Here is a 25,135-nt window from a genome sequence, read left to right on the forward strand (position 1 = left end):
GGCATTTCATTTTAACAGCTGTAGAAACACATAGGCGAGTATATAGCTGGAAGGTTAGGAACCCAGGTACTTGCTCTTTAAGTGTATGTTTTCCCCTGAGATTTAAGAAGACAAAATAATATATACCTATCTTACAATAGCATTAGCATTGGTTTGGCTATCATAGAACTTCCAGATTGCTTAAACTGTTTGCTGTTTCCTTTGAAAAGTGTCTAGGGTTGTTAGTGCTATGAAAAAAATGTAGTTTTCTCTCTATTGATGTCCAACTTAAAACTATATATGTAATAGTAAAGCTTTACATTTGTATTTGATCCATTTGTGAATTCTGCAGCAATGCAACTTTAATATGAAGAGGAAGACTTGATTTTACATAACAGCAGCTCTATTTGACTGTAATTGTAGCTTTATTAAGTGTTTACTTTAAGATATTACAGATGTCAACATTGTTAAACTATATATATTGTTTACTCAGTCAAGGTAAATTACAAAGGAATTCCTTTCACAAAGCTCGTGCCAAGTTCCCCTCAGTCACACAACACAAACACTCTTCCCCTACGCTTACAGTCAGTCAGGGAGAGCATTACGACAATTGCTGCCCTGTACATTTCATTAGAAGGACTTTATTTTCAAGACAAGCTGCGGATGTGGGGGCTTTTGTTTAGCCCAAGGGTAGGATGTCTGTCAGGGCTTTGTTTCATTCAAGTCTGCAATATGCTAGCTGCTTCTTCATTTGAGTTTACATCATATCAATTTTTGTGGAATAAATCCAAACTAAAAATGTGATCTATATATAGTTCTGCCTATATATCTGTAAAACCCTATAATGTTCAAATATGTATTAGGATGTGTACACCAAATGGAGGCTTCTGCAACAGGACAGTTAATAGTTAAAATAGTGTAATCCATGAAACAGAACAGTGATACCCAAGATTCACAGGATTTGTAACACATTCACAGCAGTGTTACATCATGGCAGTTTTCTTTCACCTACTTTTAGTCCCAATCGCAACGCTGCGGGAAAGGGGCTGAGTGGTGCTTACAGTACTGGGGAGAAAAAACAGAAAGGCAGCTACCTAATGAACTTACAAATTGCGGGCAAGAAGGGCAGTAGCGATCGTACCGCAGGAGGTCGCCTCGAATTCGCAGGGGTCATGTGGCCCTGCATGTGAACAGGAAGGTGAGAGCGGGTGAACTTTTTGCCTCAACCATGCAGTCCATCAGGGAGCAAATGGACCAAATCAACTGTGCAGCTGGGTAAGGAGGTGAACGGCTGAATACCTCTCACACAGGCTCCTTTGTGCTCTGGACATGAGCTAGCATTACGATGGGACTGCAGCGAGGCCGCGGCGTTGTAGCAATTACTAAGCCATTATCACGCTCCAACAGAAGATCATTTATCTTCTAATTCGGGGTGTCACCTGTTCTTCATTTACCAGTCAATAACCATTCATTATACTTGGTGGAAATTTAAACAAAGCTTCGCCCCCTCTGTTAAAACCAGTAAACCATTCAGTGATGATAAATAAACCTGGAGCCCCAACACTCCACCCCTCTTTTTTTCCCTACTCCTCCCTTTCCCAGCCCACAGCCCTTGGACGCTGTGAACTCAAGAGAGGAAATGCCGAGGAATTGATAGGTCAAGTGCCTGGGGATGTCTGTCTCAGTCCTGCTATAAGAGAAACAGGCTGCTTCTCAAACACAGGGCCGTGAAAGACTGCAGGAGACTTGCTGCACACCTTGTCGTGGAGCGCTTTCTGATCCACCCCACTCCTATTGGACAGCATCAGGTGGATTGTTTGGATATTTAGTTTCAAGGTCACTGGTCACCAGTGTCTTTCACTTAGAGATGCATTTGCTGGGACTGCCACTTATGTTGCATTTTATTTTTATTTTTTCTTTAGTGTTTTATTTTCTGTCGTGTTTTTATTATTTGGAGGTATTTCAAAGGTTCTGAAGTTTGATTTAACCACACACACACACACACACACACACACACACACACACACACACACACACGCACACACACACACACGCACACGCACACATGGACACACACACAATCCAGTTGGGATCTCTAAGGGTCATGCAATTATTGGGTGAGAGGGCTTCTCAAGTTCAGTATACAGAAGCTTTTCACATACAGCTGGATATCAGTTTCACTTCCCAACCCATTTGCCTGTTTTATTGTATCGAAGTAGGGTGATGAAAAAAGGGATTCTCTCAAGATCTGTGAGTCCTACTGTATTTTGCACAAGGTCTTTTGTTGTACAAGCACGTGGCTTCAGGAAATGTCAGACAGTTAAAACATAAATAGGATATATGCTATACTGTATATGCTCCTTGAAAACAATCATATATAAATACATTTTATAATATTTCAAAGGATTTCACGAATGCATTCACCATATTTAAGACTATATATGAGAATAACTATAGTTTAGTTCAAGATATACACTCACCTAAAGGATTATTAGGAACACCTGTTCAATTTCTCATTAATGCAATTATCTAACCAACCAATCACATGGCAGTTGCTTCAATGCATTTAGGGGTGTGGTCCTGGTCAAGACAATCTCCTGAACTCCAAACTGAATGTCTGAATGGGAAAGAAAGGTGATTTAAGCAATTTTGAGCGTGGCATGGTTGTTGGTGCCAGACGGGCCGCTCTGAGTATTTCACAATCTGCTCAGTAACTGGGATTTTCACACACAACCATTTCTAGGGTTTACAAAGAATGGTGTGAAAAGGGAAAAACATCCAGTATGCAGCAGTCCTGTGGGCGAAAATGCCTTGTTGATGCTAGAGGACAGAGGAGAATGGGCCGACTGATTCAAGCTGATAGAAGAGCAACTTTGACTGAAATAACCACTCGTTACAACCGAGGTATGCAGCAAAGCATTTGTGAAGCCACAACACGTACAACCTTGAGGCGGATGGGCTACAACAGCAGAAGACCCCACCGGGTACCACTCATCTCCACTACAAATAGGAAAAAGAGGCTACAATTTGCACAAGCTCACCAAAATTGGACAGTTGAAGACTGGAAAAATGTTGCCTGGTCTGATGAGTCTCGATTTCTGTTGAGACATTCAGATGGTAGAGTCAGAATTTGGCGTAAACAGAATGAGAACATGGATCCATCATGCCTTGTTACCACTGTGCATGCTGGTGGTGGTGGTGTAATGGTGTGGGGGATGTTTTCTTGGCACACTTTAGGCCCCTTAGTGCTAATTGTCATCGTTTAAATGCCACGGCCTACCTGAGCATTGTTTCTGACCATGTCCATCCCTTTATGACCACCATGTACCCATCCTCTGATGGCTACTTCCAGCAGGATAATGCACCATGTCACAAAGGTCGAATCATTTCAAATTGGTTTCTTGAACATGACAATGAGTTCACTGTACTAAACTGGCCCCCACAGTCACCAGATCTCAACCCAATAGAGCATCTTTGGGATGTGGTGGAACGGGAGCTTCGTGCCCTGGATGTGCATCCCACAAATCTCCATCAACTGCAAGATGCTATCCTATCAATATGGGCCAACATTTCTAAAGAATGCTTTCAGCACCTTGTTGAATCAATGCCACGTAGAATTAAGGCAGTTCTGAAGGCGAAAGGGGGTCAAACACAGTATTAGTATGGTGTTCCTAATAATCCTTTAGGTGAGTGTATGTAACAGACTTTGTAGTTTTGACCTGGAAGAATGTGCTGTGGAAGAACGTTAACAGTGCTATCTAATAATAATAATAATAATAATAATAATAACAATAATAATAATAACAGTAATACATTCTAAATACTTTTTGTCTATATAACAGAAGCACATAACCCAACAAACACTCATTAAGAAATTTCTGTAACATGTCACAGAGAAAATGGCCTTGGGTAAAATATGAACACAGCAGAGACAGTAAACCTTCTCTTATTTGAATAGTGAAAGGCACATGACAAGACTGAATTACAGGTAGTCTGGTTGCCTTTGGCTATAATAGGAATCATGTCCTGGGTGATGGAAGTCTTGCAGTCTAGTTTAGCGCCGAAAGGGATACCTGTATCCAGACTTCAAGAAAATTAACTGTACTAGTTTATCTTACATGCTTATAATAAGTATGACATAAAATGCATGCTGTATCTTTGCATTTCCTTTGGGGTTGACCTTGTAAGAACACGGTCAGTTCTCTGTGCAGTCTGTGTAGGAGTTCAAATTAATATTGACCCAAGAACTGTTTATTATTAAATAAAAATGTTCAGAGTGTTTTATATAGCTTTAGTCATTCACCAGCAGCTGATAAAGATTGGATGAGATTAGTGTATGTTTAAGGTCCATATGGACCTATACAGTATTTCAATTTGAGTCAGCATTCTGTGTTGGTAAATATCATACCTCATAAGTATAGATTATTATAACTTAATTCTTAATCTGAGGTTACCCTTAGATATAAAATATTCAATACAATAATTTCTGTACTAGATTTGAAGTAGGCAATCGAATCTGTACAGATTTGATAGATCTTAACTCATAGTTTGAAAACATAACTTTGGGTAACCTGTATTTGAAACAATGTTTATTTAATGGTTTAAAAACAGCTGACTAAATTTAAATGTATTTGTGAATGATACCTTAGGCTTTAGTTAACACTCATTCAAGCGCCTGTGGTCAATTATATAATTGAACACATGAGTTGACTCTACAAATGTCTTTCGAATATTTAAAATACCTATAATAGAATTTGTTTCTATGTACATGGTACTAGTTTAATACAAATCTTATAGACTTGAACAATCTTTAAATGTGAGATTCGTTTTTACAACACCCTACACAAGCTAATTACTGCACAGTTTGTGCTTCACAGTGTAGAGCTAGGTGGAAGTTAGGGTATCAGCTCCTGAAGCTATATCACATTGGACAAGCCTCAACAGGGAGGGCTAGCAAATGATGGAAAGCCTCCTGAGGGGTCCAAGACTATCCATCTTCCACAGCGTCAGACATACAGCAATGCTGTAGGTTGAAGACACTTTGCCCAAAGACATCAGTCAAGTTCATCCCACAGGAACCTCAAGGAATGGAGCTCTACAACCGCCTGCCTCCCAGGTTCTGAGGCGAGCCTTTTCACTGCGATGTGCCCCAGAAAGGACTGAATACTTAGAGGCCTAGAAACAGATCACCTGTGTAGACTGAAGGCTCCACACAATTCAGTGCAAATGCCATGTGGGTGCCCTATCAGTCATCACAGTAAAAGCAGCCACAAGTTGGTTCTAGACTATGACACAATACATTGTTTGTATACACTAGTTTGTTTGTTTCTTGAAAATGCGTGGTGAGGAGACCATAATTCTGTCAGAAGTGTGTGTCTCACAGAATATTTTGAACAGATATTTGCACATTTGCAGATGCACAGGCTCAGTGTTAGCTGGTTTTACTTTAATCTAAAGAAGTCTTTGCCATGTCGGCATGTCATGGTGTTTCTAGGAGTCACATTGATCTATACTGTTTATATCATACATTTCAATTGAAACGGTTATGTTATTTTGTGATATTTTTGTATGTACCGTAGATAGATACCTCTACAGCAAAATATATGGGTTATTTAACTTGGTTTTTGAGCCTTTCATCTCAGTTTAAATGCTACTCATATTTCAAGTAAATGAACTTTGGAACCCCTGTGGAAATTAGTTCATTTTCCATATAATGAACAGAGGATTTAACTCGGTTAGGCACCTTTGTAGATACTAGAAAGATGAGACACGAGGGGATGACTGGATTAAGGGCCTGTATAAACCCCTAGCCTCAAAGTACTGGAACAATCTGTCCTGGTCACGTTAGTGAAACAAGTCCCAGTTAAAGAGTATTACTGTACAGCAGCTCTGCTTTTCTAGCTCTAGATTGATAGACTCTGTATTGTAGTACAAACCACACAGCAACTGGCGTGAGATTACAGAGACTTCATGAAAGAAAAGCAAATGGTTCAGTTTATTACAATTGAAAATGTTATCATATAACACTGTATTCTATGATTTGCTGGATTTCTGGATTTGTTATAATACAAATATTGATACTTAAAATGGCAAAAGTTACAAGATATGGTTATAAAACAAAACATACATGATTAATTGGTCCCATTTTATATTTAATGCAATGTGGGGATTCATAAAAACATATTTTGCTTATTTTACTTTAGTCTTTACTACTAAGTATTTACTTACATAATGGATGTGTTTATCACTTTTTTGTGTGCGTTTGTGACATACATTAGTAGAAGTGGAAGATGTAATAGCAGTTGCATTGTACTCTCCTATACCTTTCTTCTTTACACATTTATTTCTGTTTTTATTTTTAATTATAATTGAAACAATACCTTTGAAAAGTCTTGTAGTATTTTGCCTTGGACTCGAGGAGTACAGGTAGATAAGGAGCATTCAGACTTCTGGTGCTGACTGTTTGAAGGATATGTGTATCAGTGGTGAAAGTTCAGCCGATACAGTCTGAAGCACTTACTCGCCAGGCCAGCTGTGAAGAAGTCTCTGGTGTGAGGCCTAATCTGTGAAGCAGCTGCATTCCTCCTGATAACTGGGGAATCTGGAATCAACATTGGGATCGGCCTATGGAAGCCACTGAAGAATCATTACTGGCAGTATCAGATGACCCATAGCTAGTTTGAACTGAGGTTCTTTATGTCATAGTTGGCCAAAATCCTGTCAGATGTCTCTCCTAGGGCTGTTTTGGTAATGAACATCCCACCAGTACAAATACAAATATTAACACTTTGGTTTCTGGACTACTTGAACAAATTAAAACATCACCACTCCTTTTAACCACCTTATGACTTGATACCTTTCAGTTACCTTCTGCAGTACTTAACCTTCCCTTAACTGACCTTTTTAACATATACAGTATAAATGATAAAATATTGTTGTCACCTCTGAAAGCATCTCATATATTTTCTATGCCTGCCATAGTAATGCAGATTGTAATAGTGGCCTTTGTGACTTTCACAAGCAGAACTTATGTGGGGGATACTTTAAACTCGAGATTTGTTTTCAGATACCTGTTGTGGCTGAAGTAACTCTTAGTTTGCAGGTATTAGGCTCAGGCCTTGTTCAGCACACAGAAGTAGTGTTTGAAAAAATATATATTTATATACTGGCGGGTAACGTGTTTCCTACCATTATCAAGCTCTAAACAGTTTCCATGAGGCATTAGTTTCCAAAAGCCAAGATGAGGACATCATGTTGAATTGCTTTTTAGCCTCTAGTACAGTGGTTGTAGTGTTGTGGTTGTTCCCCACAAGAACGTTACACTCCAGGGAGGAAAATTCTGGCAGCTGCCAATGTTGTCCCACCCAGCATGCCTCATCCCTGGAGCACCATTAATTTCAAGGTCATCTAGAAGTCTCGGCTTCGCTGTCCAGGCTCTGTTTCTTGAGACATTGCTAAATTGGGAAAAGGGAGGGTACTGAAGTTTTCAAACGTGCGCAGGTAATCACAAGAATCACATGTACCCCACGCTTTCCCTACAAGAAAGCGATTCGTCCATACATCTAAGTTTTTCTTCTTGAGCTTACATCTGAGCCTCAAGCTGAACTATTTTCAGGTGGTATGAGGTACAAGAAACTGAGCTGTCCCACAGCTTTTATTAATCTGATTTGCAGAGTATCCACTCACGTCTGGGGACCTGCTAAAGCTGTTTTCTTTAAATGGGATGCGAAAGGGTCAATGCAACCAGCACTGCATGTTACAGTAAAGAAAAATAACATCTTACAAGTTGCCAATTTGTTTTATTATGTGGTCCGTGCATTTCTTTTGGTTTGGTTTGGTTTTCTCCTCACTGTTAAACATCTACAAGAAATTACATTGCTTGGACAAGTTATCATTTCACTTTTGATTTATTTCGTAGGGGACAGCCAGCCATACTTATTTTATTGATGATATAAAAAGTAAAGCACACTATATCCAGTAACAAAGGTCCTCACTGTAGCAGGAGGCATTCTCAACTAATGGTCTATTATCTCATCTGAGTGCATATACATCTTTAGGAAAACGTGTAGTACAATATTACTGCAGGGTTAGCATATTCCTCTTATTTTCCTGTTAAACCTAGAGATATTCAATGATGCTCAGTACCAAATGATATACAAATAAAATGTGCAGATGTCCTGTTCAATCTGTTTCCCTTCTAAGTTACCCAATCACAACTTTTCTATGTAACCACTTATTTCACATACGTAAACCAATATTTTGTTTTCAAGGCATATGTAATCGTTCCCTTTATAATCATTGTCATTGTCCTGATAAATTATGGTGATAGGATTCCCCTCATCATGAGTAACAAGAACAAAGCCCTGGATTAGAACAACATTGCTTTCTTTTATATTTGCTGTGCTCTAGGCAACAATCTAAATCTACGACAATATTTTCAGTCAAATAACCTTAGCGTGCTGCCTTATATCGGGTTACATTATTATGCCCAAAATTTTTAAAGTGTTCTGTTTGCTTCCCACTCTCTCATCTTATTAGATTGCAAATTATATTGCATGCTAGAAATGAAAAACCCCACAAAAATCTATATTAATGTTTAATTAATATCAGGTAGATAATGAACACACTAATTGCATTTGAAAATTTGCATTTGGTATCTCTACGCTCTAGGTTTTGAAGTCTTTCTAAAGTTGTAATCTAAATTGCAATCAATCTTCAGTTCTCTGGCCCATCAGAGTGCATTGCTATGTTTAGGGGATGCCACTGAAATGACACAGTCGATTGGTTGTCTAAATCATTGGTTTTGGTAGCCCTTGGGAACATGGCTCACCCAGCCAGGAGAGAGATAAGGCCAGGAAATATCTGTCCTGCCCAGAGGACCCTGACACAAGTTTATATATAACATAGAACTATATCTTCAGGTGGAACATCCGAGCACAGAAAGATTACATGAAAAAGTCCTGTAACTGACATGTTCACTTTGTGTCATTTGACTGTATCACAGGAAAAGTTACAATCGGAAATATCTCAATTGAAACGTTATTTTGTGGTTTTATAATGACAAAAAGTATGCATTTTGAAAACATCAAAGTTCTTTGAGCTCTATGGAATGCAGCAATGCATGTGTCGATAAATGATTTAGAATGGCAGAAGATGCCCCGGGGACATTTCCTCCCGATTCCCACATTTGATTTCCCAGGAGGATCGCAATGACGACAGCACTAAAGTGCAAAGGGCAGTCTTCTCAGACTGCAAGCCTGTTCACAAGGTCTTAGGTTTTAGTCTCATTTATGTATTTATGTATTTATTTATTGGTTTGCTTTCCTGCATTTCCGGGCTTTGGTACAGGAAATCACAAAGACTGTCTCCAGGCACAGCTGTCCAAGCCATATCTCTTTAATCCTATGTGTATTAAAGTGGCAGCAATAATTATATATATATATATAATGTACAGAATATCACATTACATGAATCATGAATTATGCATCTGCTTTTTATTTTGTGCTTTTTTATTATACCAACAGGTAATCTGACCTATGAGGTTATTTCATGGTTAATGATATCCTGTTTGCTGATAAAGTTAATGGATGCAGATTTAAGTCAACTGTGTTAGGTTTTGCATCCTATCCAGATAAAAGGCTGGTAGTTTTTCTTAGAAGGGGGTCTTTAACCTGACCCAGAGCTGGTTATGTTTGTCTAGCTGTCTGTCTAGCCAAATTGACAGCATAACATGGTGGATCACTGATGTGATTCCTCTATTAAAATCACATGTTCTTTGTTTTTGAGTTACAGGCTGGCCTAATAAAGGCTGGTTAGGGTGTTTTCATGAATTGGTAAGAATGTTGGCATTATTATGGTGTGTGAATGTGAAAATTGGAAAGTGTATATATGATAATGGAAAATTACACATCCAGGCCTCATTTGGGCTCCACACCACTGGCCTAGAGATACAGAGCACCCCTCTTCCCAGGCATGTATCCATTCATGATTTGACAGTTAAAGCCATGTCTCGCCATTACAATCTTAGTTTTATAAGTCTTCATTCACATCACGTGAAGAATTCTAGTCCCCCACATCAAATATTTACGAAATGTAATGTAATGATGTATGGGCTGTCTCCATGCTTCCATAGAGACTAAATAGAGATATCATGCAAAACACAAACACAAAATACAAATAATACTCCGCCAGCTGGTACACATACTATTATCTCAATCAAAACCTGATCTTATCCATCCATTGAATCTACAATGATTCACATACCCAAACAAACTCTGTACACATTCTCTTCAGGTATATCTTCCAGTCCTGAGCATGAAGACGTGACTGGGACTTGTGTCTTTAACTTCATTTTGGCATTGTATATGCCATCAAAAATTCACATGTGTGCACACAAAGTACAAGAGGCTAAAAGAACAGAAACATACCGAATCACAGTTCTGCTCTTTCTTACAGTGGAACTTATGGGGAAAAAAAGTTGCTACTGCATGTTAGTCCCGACTCCTCCAAAGCTCTTTTGGCTGAAGAAGAAAAAAAACAGATTTTCTCAGGTCGTGGTCTGCGATCACTGCTGATACTCACAATGCTCCTGTCCCTGTGTCTCTTTAGGCGATGTGGCTGATGCTGCAACAGGAGGAGCCGGAGGACTTTGTCATCGCGACCGGCGAGGTCCACAGTGTCCGGGAGTTTGTAGAAAAAGCCTTCAAGTACATCAACAAGACGATTGTGTAAGTAGAGGGCCTCACAGGGAACACTCTCTCTCTCTCTCGGTGACTCATGCGCGTTTCAATTATAAAGGGATTTGTCTAATAATTGGACCAATATCTGGCTGTCTCCGTGTGATCGCCCTCAGATTCCTCCTGAGATGTGTAATGGTATTCCAGCAAGCAAACATTTTCTGCATTCCTCATCAAGAGCAATGAAGAATGGAAAAGGTCTGGGATCGTTTGATCAAAAGTCACACATAAGGCATAGAATATTACCATAATTTTAAAGAATTGGTAAGACTTTGCATTTAAAATAAATATTATTTCGCAAGCTTCTTTGTCACGAAGATTAGTGGCTCCAATATTTCTTTGAACAGTTATTGGAACCACTGTAAAATTGCATGTGTTCTCCATTACAGTTTGATAGCAACTTAAGTGCTGCTTTGCATCCCTGGTATACGTTAAGTTGTTTTCTGTTAGAAATCATGAAAATAAGTCTCCATTACAGAGAGTATTGATTCAATAACAATCCAGTTGCTTAATTTCTACTCTGTTGAATTTGTCTGCAATTCCCTGGTGTTGTATCTGATTAGAACTACTCTTGGGGAGAGAGGAAAAAAATCTCCAACAACACAATGAGACAGCTGCTGGAAAGAGTTCTGAAAGCTAAAGAGGAAACGACACAGGGAAGTGTATTAGTGTTACAGATCCCGTTCTGCGTAGTGCTGCACCAAATACCATCGTGTAAGCAAATCTGCTTCCCTTGTGCACTTCTTACAGTCTAGTTCATAGAAGCGATTTTTTTTTTTTTATGAAGTGGTTACCCAGGCAAATAAGAAGAGCCAACAATGGGTATTCATGTAGACCACTTAAATGGCAATATGTAACAAGATACATAATGACAAGACACAGGGAATAATATGAACTTTCAACAGGCTTCTGACATTGATGTATTCCCAGTTTGAAGACCGTAAAAGCACATCATCTGTTGTCAATATAATAAAATTACTGTGACTATAAATCATTTGCCAAATCCTTTCTGAAATCTTTTGATTATATCCATGTTTAATCACTTTTTCCAATCAGACCAGAACAAAACTAGCAGTGACTTAAAATGACTTGAGCTGTGGCATACAATTACTATTATTGTCCTACAAATTGCAAAATAAACATTGTATTGTTATAAGATATGTTTTTTTACAAGCTACTTTAGCTAACAATAAGCTGAAGGACTCACAGAAGGAGCAGGGAAATGAGACCCCTGCTGTGAGTTTGTAATATTTAATCTCCTTTTTTTTTTCCTCTCTTCTGTTTTTGTATTCCATTCCTTCCTCCCTCTCAGATATTGGGCTGTTTGATTTTCTTTCAAGGCTCTGGTAATCCCATCTGATATTCAAAAGGCAACATGTATAAAATGTTCCTTTGATGTCTCACATCACACATAGACAAGCAGCTGTACTTCTTATACCCTAAAGTCACTTGATTTAACAAAGTTATTCTTGTAGAGATCTGGTTATATCTTACAAGTGTTCTGTTTTGGACAGCTTTGCTTGCTGCTTAATAATTGAAGGATCATTATTTCTGTTTATTCACACTTTAGATGGTATGTATTTTATTTCCAATGCAGTCTTTTGTTTTGTTTAGCTTTTTTGCACTTACAAGCTCATGCTTTTCCAACACGTCCGCTCCATACATAAATATATAAATACTTTTTTGCACATACACTAACCACCCCCCCAATCTAAATTCAGTTATTTATTTACCAACTTATAGCAGCAGGGAGCATTAAAGAGCTGCCTTTGAAAGCTGCTTTAACAGGCCCCACAAATATACCAGGAATGCTACTTGATTGAGAACCTCAAATATGAATATTACACTTAACCTTAAACTACTGGCATTACTCTCAGACTTTAATGATTCTCTTATGTACATATAAAAGCTTTTACAAATTTTGCAAAGTGTTCAAGAGATGTCTGACTCAAGATAACTTATAAAAAACTAATAAATGTAAAAACACCTAGTTTGTTAATGGATGCAATGCAAAAACAGTTAATTTTTGACAAATAAATAGTTATTCATTTGTGACTTCTTCACAGCATTTTTGCTTGGTGATTTTATACGCCTGGAGGAAAATAAGGAACCAAGACTTTGCAATCCAAAAATAATAACAATAATCAATTTAATTATCCTGGAATTTAAAGATGTTTTATTTGAACACTTGAGTCAGTTGAGACAAATATATACCCGTGTGTATATATGTTTGACTGACCCATTATTAATTTAAAAAGATTGTTGTAAATAGCATTTTTCAAGTGCATTTATTTGACCTGTGGTCTAGAACTAAACCTGACTTGTCACGACCTATGAGCTCACAGTGTACATTTCGGAGTATGTGTATGTCGTTTTCACCTCTCCTGAGCCAAAGTGGAGATCCAAGTTGATTAACAATTGGTGATTCATAATTGTGAAGTGAAGGGAAGGTATTTGGCAACAGAAATAATCCAAAATAAAATTAGATGAAGCGAATGGCAAGTACAAGGAGCTAAATAAATTTTACTAGGAAACTGCTTCAGTCATGTGTCTTTACAGGAGAACCTTTGAGTTTTTATTAGCTTCAATGGGTTATGATAGGACAAAGAAAATCGTTCAAGGGTTTTTGCTCTTGTAAGTGTTTACCCAATACTTTAAGAAATGTAAATAGTTTTTTTTTTCCTTTGGTATATGAAAAAGCTTGACTTTGCCATATGTCCCATTTGTGAAAGGTTCCCACAACCCACACATGCTTCTTGAAGAACAGGTTTGTTCAGAACATATAATTTTCAAACAGGTCAGCTTTAATTGTAATTAATGAGTTTTCTTTCTACAACACTGACTCTCAGGGAAGTTAATGTGATCATTTTTGAAGCATTAAGCTCATGAGAGAATGTTGTCTGCTTCATGTCATATCCTGCTCCAAAACCAGAAGTGTGTGTTATTGTTTTGGAATAAGACAAAACATGTAGACAACAAAATTATATTGCCATTTCAATTACCCTACAGTTTTTTCCCATGTAATATATAAACCTTGATTAACATTATTTCTCCAAATTAATTTGAAAAGGTGATTTTCAGGTGATTAAAAAGGTGCAGAAGACAGTTTTTTTCTGATGACATCTGTTTAGTAGGAAACATCCATGCAAATTATAATTTTTAGTGCGCAGGATATAAATGTATGCAGAAACAAAGAATGGCATTACCAATCTAAGTGTGTTTTTTTTTCTTTCCGTTGACCATTGTTGCCAGGCAGTGATCTGTGATACTGAGGGTTACAGTCCAACCTGCTTTATAGCGTTGACTTTGCTCTCCTTACAGATGGGACGGAAAGAATGAAAATGAAGTTGGTCGGTGTCAAGAGACTGGGGAGATTCATGTAAGGGTTGATCCTCGGTTCTACAGGCCCACTGAAGTGGTAAGTTAAACACTACCTGTAAAATTAATGGTGAATTATCCAACCACTCACCCAGCTAATTGTTACATTTGGCCCTGTTATTTGTGAAAGTAGCCTAATTAAACTCCTGCTGCCGAGCCTTACACTCTCACAGACAATATGGGTGACCAATTACGTTGCCTTGACTACAGCTGGACACCGCGTGCGTCTGTGATCACGGAGCGGCCGCTTAATGTTTTACCTTGGCCCCTGGAAGAAATGCCTCCAGGAAATTAACTTCCCTTTCTCATAAAGCCAAGTTTGGGAAGAGCAGTTACATTTTGCATACATAGACTTTCAATGTGAGAGGATAATATGAAACCAATGAGACAGGAAAGACTTTGGTATATTTGGTAGTTTGGGGTGGTGATGAGTTTTCTCAAGGCTTTTTAAATGCAGGTTAGTAAAGCATTCAAGTTAGGGGCAATGAGGGGTGAAACCAAGAAAACAAAATTAAAACATTTCCCACAAATCAAGACATTTAGGTTTGATGGAGTTTGAGGATTGTTCTTAATTTATTTATTTTTAACTCCAAAAGCAGTCCTCAAGACACCTTATGTAAATATTGAATATAAAAAAAACTAGAACCTCATTTCCTTATCTAATCCCACACAGAAAAGCTAGGATGTTTATAATAGTAGGATAAGGAACTTCCTTCTGATAACCTTGTCAGTAATAGTCTCTTATATTCACCTAATGTTTTGCAAAGTTTGCAAATACTTTTACTTTAAGTTGTGAATACTTATAATAACAAGTTTTAAACATATGTATATATGTTTGTGATTGATGCACTTTCACATCTTTAAAATCACACACCCACCCAAATCAACCCTCTCTCCTTTGTAAAGTATAGTGTTGGACAGCAGCTAATTTGTGTATTTACTTTAAGAATACATTTACAATTTAAAAACAAAATAAACAAAAAATACTCTGCATCTTACATGGTTTTGGCAGCGGTATGTTTAGATTTTCAAAAAGAAAATGTTATACTGGAGCATTTTTGTAAATAAGGAAATACTGTTGTTTTATTTTGTTGTCCGTACAGCTCTTTGTTCTCCATGCAGCTCTGACAAAAACTCCTACTCGAGATGATTGTAACACTAGGTTGTACAATAGAGTACAAATAGGAATTTTGTAGTAAATAAGGAAAAGTCAATCTCTGCAGTTCATTGTCTTATCAGTACACTGTCAATAACCAGAGGTAGAGCCCAGAGCCTGGTTTGCTCTCTAACCAACCGTTAGCTGTGGTGTAGACCAATTTAGAGCTTATTGCTGACATTAGCATTTGTTTATTTACTTTTGCAACTCCCGACAGCATGTCCCTCCCACTTCCTCCCTGGTGGTGACACTTGCTTTGACCCTGTCAGCTGCATCAGGAGGCCATGTCGTGCCCAATAGACGGCAAATGGTGGCAACACCTTACATTTTACATCTTTCAAGTCTGTTATCAGCTGTGAATAAGCTGAAAGGGAAAGTCTTAGAGCTTTCCAGTGGAATTTTTCTCTTTTTTTAATTTCTGGCAGTCCCCAACCCAACTACAGACCAATCAGATATTCACCTTAGCCCTGCAGAAAAAGCATGTACTGACGTGCCAAAAAAAATGAGCACCGTCAAAACACTGGCAACAAAGTAGTCTCTTTTGTTTTTCTACATTCTTACTGAGCCTATTTCAAATGTTTTTTGTTTGCTATTCACAGGGTTGACACTGTATTCAAACTTCCAAAACATGTGCCTTTAATACGTTTTCAGCTAAATATCTTATGTGCTGTATATGACTATATATATATATATATATATATATATATATATATATGGACTTGGTCACTCTTTTTCACATTTTGTTGTGTTTCAACCTGAAATTTTGATGCATTTAAATTAGATGTTTTTTCTTTGATTTATACAACGTACTCAATACTGTGAAGAGGCACAATTGTTTTTTATTTTTTATTTTGAAACAACAGTTAATGAAAAATAAGAAACTGAAATGCCTTGGTTAGGAAAGTATTCATCCCTCAGAGTCAGTACTTGGTAGACCCACAATTACAGATGTGAATCTTTTGCAGTAAGTCTCTACCAGGTTTGCACATCTGGATTGTGCAATATTCACCCGTTCTCCTTTTTATATAAATTCTTCTAGCTCTGTCGAGTTGGATGGGGAATGTTGTTGGACAGGAATCTTCATGTCTTGCCACAGAATCTCAATCAGTCTCAAGTCTGGCTTTGACTGGGCCACACTAGGACATTCACTTACTTGTTTTAAGCCACTCCAGTGTCGTTTTGGCTGTCTACTTGGGGTTGTTGTCCTGCAGAAAGGTGAATCTCCATCCCAGTGTTAGATCTTTTGCAGATGGAAGCAGGTTTTCTATAAAGATTTGCCTGTATTTGGCCCTCTAACCTGAAAAGTTGCACAGTTTCTGCTGAAGCAGAGCATCTCCATGCTGCAACAAAAATGTTTCACAGTAGGAATGGTGTTTCCTGGGTGATGGGCTGTGTTGGGTTTGCACCAGACATTTGCATTTAGGCCAGATAGTTCAGCTTTTGTTTAATCAGAACACAGAATCTTGAACCTCAACAGGATTTTACATGGGCTTTTTCCAGAAATTACTTCCTTCTTGCCACTCTTCCATACAGGTCAGATTTGTGGAAAACCTGAGCTATTGTTGACAAACTAACAGTTTCTCCAACCTCAGCCATGGAACACTGTAGGTCTGTCAGAGTTGTCATTGGCCTCTTGGTGGCTTCTCTCACCAATGCCCTTCTTACCCAGCTGCTCAGTGTGGGAGGATGGCCTGCTCTAAGCAGATTGTGGGGGGTACATTCCACTTCTTAATGATCAACTTGACTGTGCTCCAAGTGATACTCAATGCGTTTGAAATCTTTATACCCCTCCCCTGATCTGTGCCCAGAGTTGTTTTGAAGCCTCCTTGGTTTTCATGGTAGTATTTTTGGTCTGAATGCACTACCCAGCTGTGGGACCTTACAGAGACAGGTGTATTTAATTTGAAATCATGTGAACCACTTTAATTGCACACAGATGAAGTCCATTCATTGTTTGCACCTGAGCTTATTTAGGAGTGGCAACGCCTCCATTGAGAGTGTGGTGTAGGTTGTTTAAATCAAAAGAAGAAAAAAAAAAGAAATTAATGCATCAAAATGTCAGGTTGCAAAAAATTTGCAAAATCAAAAGGGGTTGAATACTTCCTATAGCCACTGTGTGTATGTATTATACTGAATTTGTCTTCTAAAGTCATCAATGGCAATTCTCACTAAAATCCTAGTTACCACAATGCCCCGCTGAAAGACCAAATTGTGGATTTAGTAACACATTCAGAGTACTCTCCTCTTTATGTATTTGGGAAGTTCACATATTTCCAGTAACCATGTGATTTATATATTATAATAATATGTTACTACTATTATGATGATGATGATGATTTTAATTATTAATTGATGTCATATTTTTTGTTATTTGGTTGCAGTGTGTTTGGTGTTGTAAAGTTGTCTGAAGCACTTTTCGGTAGTACAAAATTCCAAACATGAACTGCATTTAACTGCATTATCAGATTATATAACTGAAATAGATTTGCCACAGTGTTTGCTAATAAAATACCCTATGATTGTATGTAATAAGCAGTGCAGGTGCATGTGACTGAAGTTTGGCTAGCTCTTGATAAGGCTGAGTAAGGAGCCTGCTCAGAGGAAGTTCAATCACAAGGTCTGCATCAGTGCAGTTGTAAGATGGTGTTTTGAGTATCTATGTTGAAAGTCAGTAGAATGGAGTCATCATATCAATCTACAACTGCAGGAAGTGTATGTTAGTCAGGACTGTCTGCTCTAGTGGCCGCCCTGAAGTCAGATTCAGTTTCCATGTGTTCAGGGATTAAATAGGTGTTAAAACTCTAAGAACTATAAACAGTGGGGAATGTTTGGGGGATTATTGAAAGCTCAGGTGAGTGATCTGTCCGGATTTGTCTCTTTTATATTGAAGCGGCTAATCCCACCATTATGAATCTGACAGTGTTACCTTTTACTGGACACAAGGGCTTGGAAGAAGCAACCTTGATAGTCAATAGAATAACATTTCTTCAGAATAAAGACAACTTTTACATTAGCCGTTTCATAGAACAGTTCATTTTCCCTCTCGGTGTCAATTCAGCAAATCCTCATGGACCTTGGTCATTTGAAAACAAAACAAAAAGAGTAGGCACCGTTGATAAGAAATCAGTTTACCATGGCCATCTCCTCATGCCTGCTGCAGATGTATTCCCATAATTTGGACCATGTTCATAACTAAACCACTGTAAGCACAGACGGTATCAGAGATGATAGGTTCACTGCCTGCCTGTTAGTCTCTGCAAGTGCTTGGGCCCTGAAGTATCACTCTCTGATGACCCGGTATGGTCTGATAAAGGCATCAATGACAGAAGGGACAAAAGACCAGGCAGCTTCTTTCATGGGTGTCTGAGAGACCAGACAGCAACCCTATGGAAAAAAAAAACAGGAACACAGGTCATTACCAAGAACACATCCAACCCCCATTAATGATTTTAAAGGGGGCCACAGCTAAGGCAAAATATGGGTTCAGATCCCGACCTTCTCGATTGCCTGCTGCACACATTTTCATCCTCGACTGTGTAGCATTTCTTTGCATTATCAGTACCGCAGCACTTGAGATTGAAGTCTGGTTAGGGTGTGTTAATTGTGTTCTTTGAGGGACCCTGCTATATTATTATGATTATCAGCAGCTTTACATATCACACGCTGACAGCCCTGGCAGTTGTCATACAGTACACACCGCAGTGACAGAGTGTGAGTTTTTATCACCTCTGAATTGTGCACGTTGAAGTTGGGCTCTGTTTTGCAGAACAGTGGGAGGAATGTGAGCCCCTTCCCCTGTGGTCTCCAGCCTCATTGTGCTCCAGGTGTGCAGTTATGTCATTAGTGTTTAACACCTTGTCAGCCACGGGGACTTTATTGATGCTGTTGTTTTGTTGGTTGTGAATGGGGTTTACACAGCCCTGTCCTTGGAGTGACACAAAAGGACGTGCCCGGGTCTCGGGGCGGGCCGCCTCTCTCGCACTGTAATTACTGCCCGGCTCCAGGAGATGGGTCTCTTTAACGGGCCGTGCCGATCAACAGCTTCATAGACAGTGTCAGCACTTCAACCCCGGGGCTAACACAAGACAAATTAGCTGTTAAAAGGGCAGCATAGCTTGCCTCTTGGCTTTTTGGTTTGTAGGCGTCTTGGCACCGGTGTTTTTGGCAAGGTTTGAAGTAGCAGAGCCGACAGTCATATGCATCACTGCGTGCTTATTAACAAACAGCTTGTTGTAGGGCAACTTCCAGGAGTATTACATTTCTGCCCGTGTACAGCTTCATGAATAGCAAATAAACAACATAAGAAACAGTTACAACAGCCCCTTCACAACATTGGCTATAGCTTTCAGCCTTTGCATAAAATTAACATAAAAATTTATTCAACAGATTCACCTTTTAACCCCCTTTTCCGGGTACATCTACCACGGTCCATCCAGTTATGCATTGTTGCCCTATTGAACTGGAAATACCTGTTTGGGTGAGATGAGTACTATTGACTAGATTCTGCATTGCTATTTGTCTTGTCATCAACAGTACTCCGTTGTTTATCGTATTTTTTTTTATATATCAATTCCAAAAAATGTATCTTTTGCTGTCATTGCTTTAAATTGCAATACAATCTGAATTGGAATGGGATAACAAAATTAAAGTTAAAAAGTACATTAAATATATCCCATTGAACAGGTTCAAAACTAATTTTGTATTGCTCATGTAACGTATAAGTTGCCCTGGATAAGGGTGCCTGCCAAGAAATTAATAATAAATCAAATAAGAGTTATATAGTTGTTAGAATTCAATACACTAGACATTTTTTTTTTATAGTAACTGTACTTGCATATCTTTATTAGGCCACTTTTTAAAAAGTTGTTGATAAGTGATGCCCTACGAAGCAATACATTCATAACTTTAAGATTTATGACCTGACTGCCTGCAATAGGAATGCTAAATATGACAAACCACTATTAATCCTTAGCCTTTCTGCTTACTTTGGAGAGCTTCAGGCAAAAAATATTACAGAACAAAAGGAAAAAAATCAAAGAGAAGGTGTCATGCAAGGTAAGAGACTTTAATAGCTAGTCCTGCACCTAATAGCCGAGACAAAAAAGACTGAAAATCTTAACTGACATTTTCATTAGAGGAAAGGCTTGTACATACCGGAACAGTTTGTTTTTTAAATTAGTATTATTATAATGGTTCAATATTTGTTTAACCCATCTCAGTGCTCTAGCAAACACGTCAGATCAGGTGAGATGGAGACAAAATGCACACACAATGGAATCCATCGGAATCTACAAAACGTTTAGTTCAAATCCTTGGAGATTTTGTCCAAAATCTAATGAACTCTGCCGTATTTTAAATATACAGTATATATGCTTGTTTATTGTGCTAGAACTAAATACAAAATATAAATACAATATCAACCTATAAACATTTATTAATAACATAGAACACAAAATGCAATACTCAAACTCCGTATATAAAATATAAAAAACAATATGCTGAATGACTCCCAAGTTGAGTGGGATTCACGTGTTTTGTTGTCAGATCAAATAAAAAGAGAGCTCTTTAGACATACACACCAAATCGTATGTTCAGCGCAGAAAAGGTATATTACAAAGTATATCGTCCCCGTGGAGTTGGATGATGTTTTTTTTCTTTTTTTTCTTTTTTGCTCTGCTCCTGTTTTCAGTTGTTAATTTCTGGTGCTCCATCTGAAATGAAGGAATGACAGCAGACAAGACACTGTAGACAGAAACACCTGGTACCCCCATTTATGAAGCTCAAGGTTTGAGTGCAAATGGATTTTCCAGTACGATAACAACCCTATTACCAGTTTTCAAAAGCAGTATAAACTCAACATTCTTGATTGGTCATCATGATCCTCAAACCTCTGTCCAATTGGTATGAACCAAAGAGAGAGAAAGAGAGAGAGATGTAAATGTTGGAGGTGTATAGTTACAAAAATAAATGAATGGAAGCAGTTTTAATGTGTCAACATTAAGGAAGATGATGCACATGATGGAATATATGCCACGAGGGCATACTACAATGAGCATATTTATGAGGAGAATTCATGTCTTTGTGTTTCTGATGATCCTGCTCACAGACATGGACCAAAACCAAGGTGCACAGCAGAGAGATCCTCCCCTATGTGCTTTTCAAATTGAATATTGCCAAATTGTGTAATTGGTCTAAACATCTGGGAAAGCATTTAATGATCTCACAAGTCACACAAGTCCGTTTCAAAGAAACTCTCGTCACACTGATGCTCGGCAGCAAATGAAACTTTGAATAATGTCAAGGATGAATAAAAAGAAATAACAACACAGTTAAACAGATTTTTTTCATCAAATCTAAACCATTGAGGAATTATATAATATGAGGTCCTTAACTGATCAAAGACGAAGAAGGAGGATTTTTATTAATCTGGATTATTCTATTTGTGATTTAGTTTTTTCTCCTCCTCCCCTCTTTTATCTGCCTGTGTAGTATAAGCTAAAGGCTTGGTAACACAATAAGCTACCACAACATCTGACTGATGGGTGCCAAACTTCCTGAGGGATTTTGTTAATATTAGTGTAATATATCATTACGATTGTCAGTTTGAGTGTTTGACATGCATGAAGTTATCACTTCCCCCAAGCAGAAATTGAAAAAAAAAAAAAAAGCAAAAGGAGAAAATCAAATAAAAACATGTTAGAGGACTTTTAGAAAAAGCACAGTATCCAAATGAGTTATCTTGGAGAAAAAATAACGAACGCTTTGTAAGACCTTTGTATAAACAATTAATTTAAGTTGAAGTAATAGGCTTATATATTCCTGGCAGCTAGTATGAATATGTTTACAGTTTCATCTTTAGCCTTTGATCCCATCCCAGTAAACAAAACTCATTAGAAAAGGTCGTACAAATGTAACCATTTTCAATATTTGTTTGTTTAATTTTTCTTTTTTTTGTCAATAAGGTTGCCTCTCATTTGAGTAGAGTGTATTATATATAAAGATGAAAGGAAACAATCAAGATGTGCTTTAAGTGTAGACTTCCATCTTTCACTTCAGGGTAGTTACATCCAAATTGGGTGAATGATGTAGGAATTACACCCATTTTTATATGTGGTCCCCCCAATTTTAGTAGCTCAAAAGTAATTGGACAAACTAACATAATCATGAATTAAGTTTCAATACTTGGTTGCAAATCCTTTGCAGTCAATGACTGCCTGAAGTCTGGGACCCATAGACATCAGCAGATGCTGGGTTTCTTCCCTGGTGATGCTCTGCCAGGCCTGCACTGCAGCTGTCTTTAGTTCCTGCTTGTTCTTGGGGCGTTTTGCCTGCAGTTTTGCCTTCACCAAATTAAATGTATGCTCAGTTGGATTGTTCACATCTTGTTTGTTTCCTTTCAAATCCATTGTGGTGGCGTACAGAGCCAAAATGATGACAGTTGTGTCACTGTCCAAATATTTATGAACCTAACTGTATATACATAGACACATACATATAGCTCAATTGCTGTAAATTACATTCCTGTATTTGTTCTTACCATCTGTATTTTCTTTAGCCTGTAGGCTGTTTGTTCAGTAAAAGATGGTCTGTTGTGATGAAAGGCAATATTTCAATTTAATAAGACACATTAAAAATCACATTCTATTATATTAATTTAGATAAGAAGTTGTGGAATTCATTACATTTTGTATGAGCGGTTTTCTTTGAAGATACCATCAGTATGTCTCTTTGCTCTCCAACTGACAGTTGATCTGAATGAAACATTCATATAGACTGTGGCTGTCATTTGCAGATGGATTTATAATGAACAATGTGTGTCTTCTGTCGCATTAATACACATTTTATCATTGTGGATAACTGTTTTCCCTTTAGTTTTGATCACAGGGAGCAAATATGAAACAGGATATGATACAATATCTGATTGCTCCATCTGTATTTTTCGGATGAGTCCACAACTCCTAAATGTAGATGTATAATATCTGCTTATCACATCTACTCACTCTGTTTGATTTAATGTAATGTTATTTATTTATTTATTTTATCAGGAAATGAGAGGAGGGACAAATTAATTAAAAATAAAAACCTGATACGTCTTCATAAGAGAAATATTAAGATACTACCATGAAGACCAAGGAGCTTTCAAAACAACTCTGAGATGAAGTGGAAAGGCACAGATCAGGGGCGGGGTATAAAAAGTTTTCAATGGCATTGAATTTCTCTTAGGGCACAGTCAAGTGGATCATTAGAAATTGGAAGGTATTTGGCACCACCCAGCACATGGATCTAATTACAAACATAAACAAAACCATTTAAATGTATCACAATTTCAAGTTGTAATACAACAAAATGGGGAGTTAATACTTCCTATAGCCACGGAAGGGTTTTCCAGTAAATTTGCATTTATACAGTGATAAACACTTCAAACACCTTTCCAACATGCCTAAAGTAGCAGAGGAAAGTGTGAGCCCAGATTGATATAGACAACAGGTCATCGAGGGAACATCCCTAAGTGATCATCTGTATCGTTTCCAAGTACATTGCTGATATGGAAAGGTCATGGCCCTGCATGCTTTTAGTTAACTGAAATTGGAAAGATTTCTTCTCTCTGGTAGTGAAAAGCAGAAAAAAAACTTTCCATAAGCTTTTATTTACTCGGGAAACAGATAACATGCCAATGAAAACCGATAAACCTGTCAGCAGGACAGGGAAGACTGACATATCTGCAAGTTCACAGGTTGCTCAGAGGTATAAACTGTTGCCTGTTGACTGACAGCAGTGTGGTTTCTCTGTTGAGCTCTGGGCTCTTTCGCAGTGCACTGCTGTGGAAGTTTGCTTTCTTTTTCTTTTTTTTTCCATCTCTTGCCAAATTATGCAGGCTTGATTGGTGGGTAGGAATTGCCTGAAAGGCTATGTGTTTGTTGTGCAGAAAAGAGTAACATGGAAACAGCCCCATTCGCACTGAGTTGCTAAAAGCCCTGTGGCAGGTTTGTTACAGTTGCCTCGGCCTGGAGGAGGAGTTTGTGGTAAATCAGCCATCTTCACGTCTGGTGTGATGAGTTCACCGCCAAGGTGAAAATAGGTGGATTACAGAGCAACATCCTCGGGCTGCAGTGTGACCTGCTAATGACTCTGCGGCACTAATTATCAGTTCTGCTCACTGACTTGCTTGAAGTTGCACAGAAACCCAGGTTACCTTGAAGTAAGTTAACAGTATTGACTGCCCTGAGTTCAAACTGCACCAGGCCAGCACTGCAGCCGGAGCTGAGGTCAATTCCATTTCATTCCGGTTCTATTATGAACATGGAATTGGAATTGAAAACTATCTAGTAGGAATTGGAGTTGCACGAACTGAAGGGTCTGTTTAATGAATTAAACAAATTGATAAAACTTCTCTGCTTTTATTATTAACAGCTACAACAATAATAATGATAATAATAATAATAATAATAATAATAATAATAATAATAATAATGATCAGTTCATATATCTACTGCTGACAGCAGTGGGATGTGAGGTTTGTGAGGAGCTGGCCAGGCCTCCGTGTTCCTCAGACCTCAGAAGGTGGAAGCACAAACCCTACAACTTTTTAGTTTTGACACCTAACAGTGCAGGAATCCATCAGAGCAGAAGTTTCAATTGATGTGAAAATCTATTTTTTAAAACATAAAGCAACTTCAAAACCACACTGCAAGCTCATCTATCTGCATTCCAGTGTTTTGTTTCTTTGTCCGTTTGATTGATTGATTTCTGTAGCACTTCTGCAAGGAAAAAAGAAACAATGTACTCCCTTGATGGTGAAATGACATTTGGCTAACTGCTGAATTCACTGCTTAATGCTCTTTTCTCAAATAATTAAATGGATGGGTGTCTCTGTAGCAGTTGCAGT

At 38.1% G+C, this 25,135-nt stretch overlaps 1 protein-coding gene across 2 annotated transcripts in view; it reads left to right on the forward strand.

Moving 5' to 3' along the window:
• gmds (GDP-mannose 4,6-dehydratase) overlaps positions 1–25,135 on the forward strand; it is a 273,322-nt gene that overhangs the window by 218,800 nt on the left and 29,387 nt on the right. For both annotated transcript variants that reach the window (XM_066722692.1, XM_066722700.1), the window contains 2 exons: positions 10,588–10,706; positions 14,037–14,133. In XM_066722692.1, the coding sequence (XP_066578789.1) occupies positions 10,588–10,706; positions 14,037–14,133 (216 nt within the window). The remainder of the gene's footprint in view (positions 1–10,587; positions 10,707–14,036; positions 14,134–25,135) is intronic.

This window comes from Amia ocellicauda, chromosome 2 (genome assembly GCF_036373705.1).
Source record: "Amia ocellicauda isolate fAmiCal2 chromosome 2, fAmiCal2.hap1, whole genome shotgun sequence".
Taxonomy (NCBI): Eukaryota; Metazoa; Chordata; class Actinopteri; order Amiiformes; family Amiidae; genus Amia; species Amia ocellicauda.